This window comes from Homarus americanus, unplaced genomic scaffold (genome assembly GCF_018991925.1).
Source record: "Homarus americanus isolate GMGI-L3 unplaced genomic scaffold, GMGI_Hamer_2.0 scaffold38937, whole genome shotgun sequence".
Lineage (NCBI taxonomy): Eukaryota > Metazoa > Arthropoda > Malacostraca > Decapoda > Nephropidae > Homarus > Homarus americanus.
The window spans coordinates 1-12,200 of NW_024741119.1; the positions used below are offsets into that span (position 1 = coordinate 1).

At 36.2% G+C, this 12,200-nt stretch overlaps 1 protein-coding gene across 2 annotated transcripts; it reads left to right on the plus strand.

The window, feature by feature from the left end:
- Positions 1 to 3,370: 3,370 nt before the first annotated feature.
- LOC121875582 (plant intracellular Ras-group-related LRR protein 3-like) lies at positions 3,371 to 10,562 on the plus strand. Of its 2 annotated transcripts, none has more exons than XM_042380169.1 (4): positions 3,371 to 4,760; positions 5,148 to 5,258; positions 6,881 to 7,129; positions 10,023 to 10,562. In XM_042380169.1, exons 1-4 carry the CDS (start codon positions 4,665 to 4,667, stop codon positions 10,287 to 10,289), a joined length of 723 nt encoding a protein of 240 aa, XP_042236103.1. In that variant the 5' UTR covers positions 3,371 to 4,664; the 3' UTR covers positions 10,290 to 10,562. The 2 variants fall into 2 exon arrangements, with proteins under 2 accessions (XP_042236103.1, XP_042236104.1); XM_042380170.1 differs by having other exon boundaries at positions 3,376 to 4,760; positions 6,881 to 7,120; positions 10,023 to 10,554.
- Positions 10,563 to 12,200: the final 1,638 nt, after the last annotated feature.

Here is a 12,200-nt window from a genome sequence, read left to right on the forward strand (position 1 = left end):
GACTTTGTGATTCTCATGTGTTCTTTGATCTTGGCTGCATCCTTCTTAATAGTACGAATCATAGATTCGTTGACTCCATGCTGGCGCGCGAGATCAGCTTGACGTGTTCCTTTCTCCAACTCTTGAATTGTCTTGTATTTCACTTCGTAGCTTAGGGAACGTCGTATCTTCTTTGGCTTAGGGCGGCTGGGTCCAGGTAATGCAAGGTTTTTCTCTGGGGGCGGTGGTCCGGTGGAAGCCATTTTACAGAACAATGGATACTGGTTTACACAGTGTGGCCTGGAGGGATGCAACTGATGCGGCTAGGTCAAGCATCGTCTTTCCTCACCTCCCGCGGGTGGACACGTCATATTACTTTAAACCAATCACAGCTAGTGGCGGAGGGAGGTAAGGATGCGTGGCCCAATCACAGTCTGATACGTCATATGACATCACCGATAACGCAACAGAGACATCCACTGCGCAACCTACCCGCGCGGCTTGCCCAAGCGGGAGAAGGCGGGAGTGTCGAATCTAAAAATAGCGTCGCACCAGACACTCTACGCGTATATGAGTAGATGCACCACGTAAAATGAAAGTCCGGTTCTGGCGAGGTACCGCGTAAATGTAGATTACGGCGTAAGCGCCCGCGTCGCGAAGTGCGATGTATATATATATGACACACAGGAGTCATCGCGGTTAACAAAGTCCGATCGCATATCGTCTGCCCCCTCCACCCAAAAAATCCGTGACGCCTGCTGGACCACCACTCCCTGACCCCCTGACGAACCACGATGATCCTCCCCATACTGGTCAGATATTATGTGTTAAAGGAATATGCTTCCTTGATTAGGCTTTTTTTAAGCATTTGCCTCAGGTGTAATGTTAACCTACATCTATTGAGGATAAAATCTTTCACCTACAAATTGACAATAACACATTTGCTGTAATCAGACATATCTAGTTGCCTCAACAATTGCAACCCCAGTTGCAATTGGGGTTGCAATTTCAAATTCTGTGGCATTACTAAGGAATAACGAAGTCTCTGGTGCACTCTAAGATTAAGAGAGAAAACGGAGGACTCAGGCGTCCTGAAGTGAGAGAAAACGGACTCGTATGACGGGGGACCAAATAAAAAAGCATAGCTACATGTTTTGTGGACTACAGTATTAAGCGTACCCTTTTCATCACTTTGTAATAAACCTAGCCATGCCTATGTGTGTTTATGATATTTACCATAACATTATATATATATATATATATATATATATATATATATATATATATATATATATATATATATATATATATATATATATATATATATATATATATATATATATATATATATATATATATATATATATATATATATATATATATATATATATATATATATATATATATATATATATATATATATATATATATATATATATATATATATAGTGGGTATAAATGGTCGTAAAATGGGAAACTTGGGGTTAGCTCTTGGGTGTCTGGAACCAATTATAATAAATCCCATAGGTTCTGTACTTTCGTTATCGGCGGGCTCCCAATTAGGCGCGATAACCAAGGGATGACTGTACTGTACTGTACAGTGGGGTATGCTATAACGAATCTAATTGGTTCTAGAACCTTGTTCGTTATAGCATTCGTTCGTTATAGGATTAATCCGTTCCAGGCCCCCAAATACAACCACTTAACACTGAAAAATATAATATAAAATTGTAAAAATTGTAAAAAAGTGCATAAATATGCATCTGAACCCCTGAAATAAAGAATATCATTAACATTTGTAATAAAAAAACAATAAATTAAAAAAAAAATAAATAAATAAATTAAATAATGTTCGTTGTAGGAGTTTCGTTCGTTATAGCATTCTCAATTTTATAGGTAAAACCGTTCTTTATAGGAATATTCGTAGTAGGATCCGTTCGTTATAGCATACCCCACTGTATATACTTGTGACTGGCCAGTTGCTTCTGGTGTTATGGTACAGGGGTACCAAGTGACAGCACTAGGATCTCGCTTCCTCTATCAAGGAATAAACAATTAAAATTTAAATTAAAAATAAATAACATTCAAATAATGGGACCTAGTGAACCTAAATAGACCTAGAGCGGGCACAGTCATGTATGCATCGCGTATTCTTATAGATTGTGCGGCCAGGCGTACGTTATCTAGTGAATTTAGTCAATATTGTACAATAACAATGGACCTAAGTGCAAACCTGTATTGTACATGTACTAAATGATTACGGTACTAAAATTGTTATGTCTATGGCAAATATAGCTTGGTTATACAGGTATTCAAATAAATTACTTTCTTACAAGAATCCCTCCAATGTAAGTTATATTCACCCAGTTCGTTTGGGTGGCAAATTATGAGAAGAGCTTAGTCACTCTTAAGTAATGATAAATAAACACGCAGGCAGGCCTTCAGCGCTAACTGTCAAATCTTATCTCAAATAAATAAACAAAGAAATGCCAGACATTCTGTCACCTCCCCCCCCCCCCGTCTTCCCACCCTCCTTGTGTTCCAAGATAAAAGGTTGGTGATTTCTATATGTTTATCTTATATAATATCTCAGACTAAAGTTAGGAGATTATAATTTGCATTGCTGGAATCCTTGCAAGGCAGCCAATAATTTGAATATAAATGTATTATATTTTGCTCAAGAGATAAAAATTGTTGTACATTAGTGTACAGTACTGTAGTACATTTATAATATAAATTTTTTCAACTTTATTTTTGGGTAGATTTACATAAATTTCTTCATTTATTTTCATTCATTTACATGCACACACCATACTAAAAGAAACGTAAAAGAAACAAATGACCTTAGTGCAAAGCTGGAGTGCACATGTACTAATTTGATTACAGTACTAAAATTGTTATGTCTAGTGCAAATTATAGCATGTTTATATTCAAATTAATCAGTATCTTACAAGAATCCCAACAATGTTAATTATATTCACCCAGGTCATGTCACTGGCTTTTGATAAGAGAGAAGCTTAGTCACTTAAGAACTGATAAATATACAGGTACACGCGTTAGACCTTGGGCCGGTGCCAACTGTCAAACGCACTACCTCCCCTCCCCCCACGCCCCCTCACTCGCTCCCTCCCTCCCTCTCCCCCAACTGCCCAGCGTTGCTGGAATCCTTGTAAAACAGTGAATAATTTTAATATAAACGTCATGTATTTTGCACAAGAGATAGAAATTAATCACCTGTATCACATTTCAGTAGTGATTTAAGAGTAAAAGTGTATATGTACGTATATAGTATTCCACATACACGTAAGTATAAATGAAAAGTTTATGTGATGATCGGACAACGTCCATTTCGGTTAACGTCACGTTTCCAAGAACTTATCTAGGACGTTAACTGGCGCATGACTGTATATAATTTTTTTTTTTTTTTTACCACCACTTATCAGCTTATTATCCATTCGGGCAGTTGGTCTATCCACTCTTACTACAAGAAGAAACCGGAGCACCCATATGTAACCTATGATGTTTGGTAGGATCACACTGGATAACACCTTTCTCACATATGTCCAGGTCAAGCAGGACTTGAACTCTTGACGTATTCAAAAAGAGATATGCATGTTCATGTTGTAACATACTGAGTTATGACCCTTCCTACCCAGTCAATCTTGACCCCACCAAAAGTGAGCAGGGCTTCGAAGCAAAGGGAAAATGTAGAATTAAAACCATAATTAATAGAACCTAACATAACCTAACCTAATCTGGTCTTTGTACTCACCTACTCGGTAATTATTGTACTGTACAGTAATAGCCAAAAACTTGATACTGTAATAGCTTACAACAGCACTTGTTAGATTGAGCAACTGTAGGAAAAATTTGTAGAAGAAAACTTGTTTCTTAGCTCTTAGATATTGGACTGAATATTATGAGTCCCTTAAGATTCATATTACTGTACAGTATATATTGCCAAACTGTGTACTGTACTGTATTGTATATGCATGTGTAAAACTGTTTAGCTTATGTTAGGATAGGTTAGGTTAATTCAAGTAAGTTAAGTTAGGACAGGTTATGTTTTGTTTGAGTAAATTTACCATTTGGCATTAATGGCACTACTGTATTTAGTTTTCAAAATTTTTATGAATATAAACATTGTATTTTTTAATACAGTGCTGTCTTGTACCTGTATAAGTATTTGTTATACATAATGAATCAACTTTAATCCTAAGTACTGTACAGTTTTTTTATCCTTCATCTTAAAATGTCTCCACTGTACATATTTTCTCTTCCTAAGTGTCATGTAGAGGAATTTATTCTCCTCATTTGCATTATTAAATAGAATGTGATTTGAATCCAGAGATAAAGTAGAAAAGTCTTACCAGAGCTCATATATTACAGAGCAACATACTTTTATGTGTATATTAAGTACTGTATATTGTAATGCAATCATCACCGTCATCATTGTAAATTTAGTTCCTAGCCAAAATATGAAAATTATAAAGTATTTTAAACCTCCTTCCAGCTTGGTGTGGGTTAATCTTTTTTAATATTTATTAGAAGTAAACATACTTAAGAATTACCAATACAGTATAGCTATTCTTTTATTAACAAGAAAAACTGATGTGCTGTATTTACTGTTGTTGCACTAGAGTTGAAAAGAAATACAGCAGCAGAATCATAGAAGAGCAGAGGTTATGGGCAACACCACTGTTAAAGATGCTGTCGAGGGGTCAGAAGGCAACCGTAGCCTGGATCTGTCTTGTAAACTTACTCCTAGTCAGTATATAAAGGTGAGTCATACCTGGTCCACTGACTGAAAAATTTCTGTGGTTACTTTGATGTTCTTCAATTTACATTTGTGTACAATATACAGTATATTAGTTTATGGTATGAATGTAAATTACATATGGGAATCTTATACAGTACAATATTATGTTAGTGAGTGTGCATATACTGTACAGTACTGTGTTCATTCTTACTGATGCGTGTTTTACTATGATAGTACCCTCCCCCCAAAAGCCCCAAGCCTTGTTTAATCTCTATATACAGTACATTATATGCATGATGTACTGCAGGATGTTTCCTAGCTTTTGATATTTGCACCAATAAATTTTTTTCATAATAAGCATTAATATCATTTTATGTATGTCACTACTTGTGCTACTGACTTTTTCCAGCATACATCTGGAGAGTTTATTGAAGGTTGTTTGTCTGCTCTTCCATGGGAGGTGTATTTCAATGTCTCCTTGTACGAGAATGTTAATGCAAGTTTTAATTTCATCAATGAGGTGAGTAGCTGGATTTAGAATCTTAGTTTCTCAGAATCACTATTTGAAATATGGTATGCTGTAATTCATCATGTAATTACAGTACAGTATTCTAAAACACTTTTCAGGTGCTTTTCATCCGTTGTTTATTTATAATTACAATATGCAGGAGCCCCCCCCCAAGTTCGTGCATTTTTACTTGGCTGTTCTCGGTTATTCGCGGATGACACCTTGGATATACCCGAGAATGTCTGTGGGTAGTTTTAAATTTGCTGACATTTTTGCGGCTGGGCAGGGAGCCATTCGCTCTAGAGACAGTAATTTCCTTTACCAATACTGTATTGTAAATATGTATGTGTGTGTGTCTACACACACACACACACACACAAATATACAATACTACAGGTAAAAGAAATGATTGTTCTTAGGGCAAACACATAAAGGGAATATACATTTCTTTGTACACAGATAAAAATTTAACACCCCCCCATCCGCAAATGTTATTTGCGGATTTGGCGATTCATGGCCATTTTGAGAACCTAACCCCCGTGAATTGGGGGGGGGGGCCTGTACTGTACTCTCAATAATTCAGGGTTAATCATGTTTTCTTTTTTTTTCTTTTTTAATATACAGTATTGACAAAAACATATTAATATGAATTACTTTTTAAAAATTTTCAGTGTTGGCTCAAATACTGTAGACACTTTAATTTTATATGCTTCAATTGGTGCAGGCAAGTCAATCACTGACATTACATAATCACTGGCCAACATTTTCAATGACTAACTTCCATTTTACAATTTACCCTATATTTCTTACCACGGGAAACAGTGTCAGCTCATTAAGTTCAGTCCACAGACCTAAGCCCAGATTACCATGTTGATCTCATGATTTACCTTACCTTGTGTGTGACCGAGAAAGTAATGGTGGTTGCTCTTATCATCTAGGATTAACAGATAATATTCAAGTATGACATAATATTTTATATCCAAGGAATATACAGTGCTGTACTCTTATTTCAGCGAAGCTTTCATTAGAATTCCATGTATTCTGCCGAGTGGACATGATTTCACTACCTGTACTTTGAGCTGTAGGGACCCGGAACCCAGTATTCTTGAATCTTTCACATTGACGATCACATCTGTTGCAAGCAAATTATATATTCTCTATCACTAACGTCATATATCATGAGCCAGTCTTTTGTATGATTACCCAGTATAGTATATTCTTCATCTGGATACATTTTCAAATGCTGCACTTAAAAATAAAATTCAACAAGTACTGTAATATTATTTTCATGTCTCGGTTTTCTTCTCGTTGGTTATAACTAAACCTACTTGTATCTTTACAAAATATTATCTTGTAATTCTGTGCTCTAAAGCCCAATTCCCCTGTAAAATATATAACAAGAATTTCAAGAATTTTTTGAAAATGGATAGTGTTTTAAATCCATATTTCTAGGGCTCAATGGTATCCATCAATCATTTTCTTAAAATGGTTGTAGAATTTGATACACACAATGCAGATGAGGATGAATTGTGTATAGTTGGAATGTACAGGTACTATAATATTATAAAGAAAATAATTATGGTATAGATAGATAGATAGAATCCCTCTAATCACAATTTTACTTTATAATCCAGATTCCAGTGGAGCTCAGTATTCATGTACCTCATTTGCGGAGTCTTAATGTGAGTCACAACCAGATCTGTGATCTCCCAACATCCTTCAATCTACTTCTTCATCTACGAGTGTTAGACCTGTCATACAATAAGTTGAAAATGTTACCTGCTGCTCTTACCCGCTTGCCACAGCTTCACACCCTCAATGTGGCAAATAACTATCTAAAGGAACTTCCAACAACAGTTTCAAAACTTCAGAATGTGAGTATAGTATGTGTCTGTGGAAGTTTATTGTGTTAGGTTTTTATATGAGTAGTGTACTGTACTGTAAGGCTTTAATTTTTTTGCTACAAGATACATGACCACAACTTCCCTTCATAGTAGTGTCAGTGTCTGTTTTCCCTCTATCTCCTGTTTCATCTTTTTTATTCTCTTCTTATACTATTCTTCAATACTTATATGCTTGAATTCTTTATATCTATATTTTCTATTAATCTTTTCTGGTGTATATAGTTTAATAATTTCATATTCTATGTCTTTCTCTCTCTAAATATATATCTTATATTTCTTTACTTATATTTTCTAAGTCAATATTCTTTTCTTTACTTCAATTCTTCTTTCAGATATATTATTGTATTTTCTGAATTTCATGTCCTTACTTTCTCCCAATTATATCCTGTTCTAGTTATGTATATTCTAAACCATGGATTAGTCCGGGAAACCATGTCATTCTTGCTATAACACTTTTTGTACTTACAACGGTAGCCTGCCACCACCCAGACTTTTATAAGAATATAACATATCTTAGTGAACTGTTAGGTAGCGTGCTAGCGAGCGTCTAGGCACGTTAGTTACAATAGTTATTTTCTGAGAACCAATGGGTAGAAGGAATAGAGCGGTGATACTCGTAGTTTACTAATTTAATATTTCTTAACATAAGAAGTGAACAAGATATTAATTAAGTTCACTCAGACAAGATTGGTCCACTTAAGTCTTACTTTACCATTCATAAAATATATCTTCAATTAGTTATTACATCATTAAACACCTGTTGTATTATTTCTTTGACAATTAAGATGGTTATTTGACACGCTCAGATAGGACTGGACCCTCAGGTCTGCTTTTACAAGTAGCAAAATAAATCTTCAGTTCTTGGTTACAACATTAAACAATCATCATATTATTTCATTGTCAATACAGATGGTTCTATGACACACTTGACAATATCCCAAATTAACTTATAACATCAGGTTATTTCGGAATGAACAACATGGCACTTTTCTTTCAGTTGATGTACTCAACTCACATAACATATTTACTGGTACTATCAATATTTATGGGTTCACTACTCAATATGGGATAACTATATTTCTGCTAATTATCCCCAATCACATGCAACAATAATACTTTGGCCCATATAACTGTAAGGAGGGCCCCAGGGTTGTCACACTGGTGTCACCACAACAAACGAAGAACGCTGTTAGGGTTGGTTGTATTTCGACACTGCGGGGGGAGTTTGGGCCTAGTTCCCAGGGTGCGGACTCGCACAATTTAATCGTGCCCAATGAACGACATCCTGCAAGGTAGCCAGCTGGTGTGCAGCTACCGGTCCCCCGGTGACTGTTGGGTATTCAGCTAACACACACACTGTGCCTGAGGTAATGATGGAGCAGCGTCAGAGATGTCAAAAATAACTCAATCACAAACAATCTTTTGTCTAGCAACGACAGGCGATATCTACGTTACATTTATTCTTTCACTGGGTAAATGACAATTTCATTATTACAACATGAACACTGATATTCACAAAATTCACTAAGTTAAACTGACTTAATATGGCAGGCGGAGAATCATACACATACCTGAGATAATGATGGAGCAGCGTCAGAGATGTGACACTACTCCTCGCGCACGAGCTTATATATGGCTAACTGGCAACTCAGGCCTGTGCGGAACACATGCCAGAAAGGCTAATCCCGCATCGACAGAAATTATTACATTCAACTCAGTTGCTGTACATTTAACTATGAAACTCAATGCCACGGGTCAGGCGAATTTCCTACGTCTATTCATATAATCTAATCAGAGATTGAGCTTGCCAGGAAAAAGTGGAATCACACACGTTGTTTACATTAGTTTTACAAACTCAGCACGGCTGCGAACAAGGAACTATTCACAGGGATACGTTAGATTTTGAAGATTATACAGGTTGACAGAATAGTTCAGGAGATTAATGGCTTTCTTAAATAGATAACTGACACTAACTAAACTACATTGGGCAACAAATTAATCTAACTTCAGTAGCAATTGGAAATTCATGGCTATCCCCAGGGACAATATCATGGGATGCCATTCGTACTGGCAAACTCGACACTCACTTACTTAACAAGTGTTACTAATAATAAAGACAGTTAAAGCTTTCAACATCACTCACAAAGGATCTTGTATGCTTTAACTGTAATCAGACATCTCTAAGTTGACTCAAAACAATGGTGTTCTCTCTAACATTCAGATTCACTTTATAGAGAGGTTGGTTTCAGGAAGTCAGAGAAAATGGACGGCACCTAAGCTTGGGAGCGATGAGAAAACGGATGCCTCAGATGGGAGACTCAATAAAGAAGGCATAGCTACATGTCTTGTGGACTATTGAGCGTAATATGAATCGTCTGATTTTACGTTAACCTACGTGTACGACCGTGGTCATTACAGTAGTACCTTCTCCAAATACATTAAATTATATAGCTACAGTATGTACAGTATAGTACAGGCAGACCTCAGTTTATGAGGTGTTGATTTACAAAAAGTCGAAGTTAAAAGAAAAACAGTTTGTCCCATACAGTACTGTACTTTGATTTATGAGAAAAAACCCCAAATTTACAAAAAGAGTATGCATTAGTAAAAATAAAAATATGCTCAAATAAGGCCATTTTGTTACTAGTACAGTACCATACTACTGTATATATGCTTACTTATTTTCTTAATAAATTTGTTATTTTCATTGTCATACTGTACTGCAGTTATGTTGCAAATAGTGTAACCAATTATAGTTTTGGTGATTATTTGAAATTCTGACCCTGCTGTTCATCAAAATTTCATGACTTCCTTAGAACAATATGTTCTACTGTACTGTGCTTCTCAATTGTATTAATTTTCATATTTTCAGTTGAAGAAACTAAATGTGAGCAACAATCAGCTGCGAGCACTTCCTGGCTGTCTGGTAGAGTGTCCAAAGCTGTGTATTTTGGTCACTCAAGGGAATGATCTCATACACCCACCTCAGGCCATCTGTGATATGGGATCCAAAACTACACTGGACTTTTTAAAAGAGAGACACCCACCTGCTGTGCAGTCAAGGTATCATATACAGTACTGTACAGATATCCCCCTAGTTATGATGGGATACGTTCCTGAAAAGCCCATTGCTGGTTGAAATTTTGTAAATCAGGATCATTATAACATGGGGTTCATTGGGATATGTTCCCAGTTAGTCCAACACCCACATATATCACTAAAAAAAAAAAATCCTACACTAATACTATTACCTACAACACACGTAAACAATACTCACCACATCATTAAGAACATGCAAGGCACTTTATTTACATTGTTTGTTATGTATTTATGTGTATGTTTGTGTAGTCACACATGCAAAACACATAGAAATAAAGAAATAAATAATAATGGGAAAGTCCTCTCACAAATAATCAGAAACAAGACAACAAAATGTATTAAGAATGTGAGAGTCTACTCGCAAGTCAACTCCGTGCTTTGTTATTAAAGTTATAAGAAAGCACAAAGGTGACTTGAGGGTAAACTCTCATATTTTTAATACATTTGTTTCTGATTATTTGTGAAAGGATTTTCCCATTATTATTTATTTGTATGTGTTTTGGTGTGTCTGTGTGTGTGTGTGTCTCTACACACACACACACACATATGCAATACAGCAATCCCTTAAAATTCACGGATTTTTAATTCGCGAACCAAGATTATTCGCGGATGACACCCTGCATGTACCCTAGAACGCCTAAGAGTAGTTTTAAAGTTGGTGGCATTTTCACAGATGAGAGAAGAGAGCCATTCGTTCTACAGGCAGTAATTTCTTTTACCTGTATTGTATATATATGTGTGTGTGTGTGTAAACACACACACACACACACACACACACACACACATACGAATAAATAATAATGGGAAAATCCTTTCACAAATAATCAGAAACAAATGTATTAAAAATGTAAGTCTACACAATAATACATTTCTTCTGATTGTATACTGTATATGTATTGTATTGTATATATGAGGCGTTGCGTGGAAAAACTAGCACAAGCACCATTCTCATTTTTTGTCAGGAAATGCGTTCGAAGTTTGTAACATTCAGAAGTTGATAACACGGAAAATATTCTAGTTAGAATCTTGCAGTTTGTTTTGAAATGAAGCTGAGTGTTTGTAAATTATGCAAATAATTTTTTGCAACGATACTGTTAACCTCACCTAACTTAACCCAACCTAACTAAAAATAATGTTTCCTTTTTTTTTTGTAATAAAAACTCGGGTAAATGTTTTGTTTTCCAATCATGATTATCATAATAAAAATACACCCTAAATTGTTTTTCCACTGTGGGAGGCTTCACTGTCATCAGGCTCTGGGACACTGCCTCCCTAGGTGGCTTCTGAGAATAAAACATTACTGAAGAGAAAGAAGCCTCCAATCGATGTAGAGGGTTCAGGCTGGGCCTCAACATCATCAACATAGTCACTGTCACTTGACATTGTTGTGTAGTGACAATACACAACTGCAAACAGCGATATTAATGAAGAAAAGCACGCTCCCTTAGCACGAGATGCACTTCCTCCACACTCAAGTCTCAAGACAAGGACTGAAAAAAGTGCGCCACCAGCCCTGCCCGGCATGCAGTTCTGCTTGCTGATTGGCTGCTTCCACCATAAAACTCCCTTCTTACCCCCAAACCCCCACTCCAAGCCCACAAGCACACTTACAGCCTTATGACATAAGGCTGTATGTTTCACACAAAGAATTTGGCGGATGTGCTACATTCACCATGATAAAATGGTCAAAATGCCGCTTCCATGAGATACGGACCAGAGCTAGGTTTTTGTCTATGGACATTTAACCATATGATCAGTGGCGTTTTTGTACTTCATCCATCACCTCATGAAAATAGGGTGTTTTAAGAACCGTTTGCAGTCATAAACATGATTGTGGCCTGGGTGGCGCTTGTGCTAGTTTCTCCATGCAACGCCTCAAATATATAATATACTGTAAGTAAAAGAAATTATTGTCCTAAAGGCAAACACATAAGGGAATATACATTTCTTT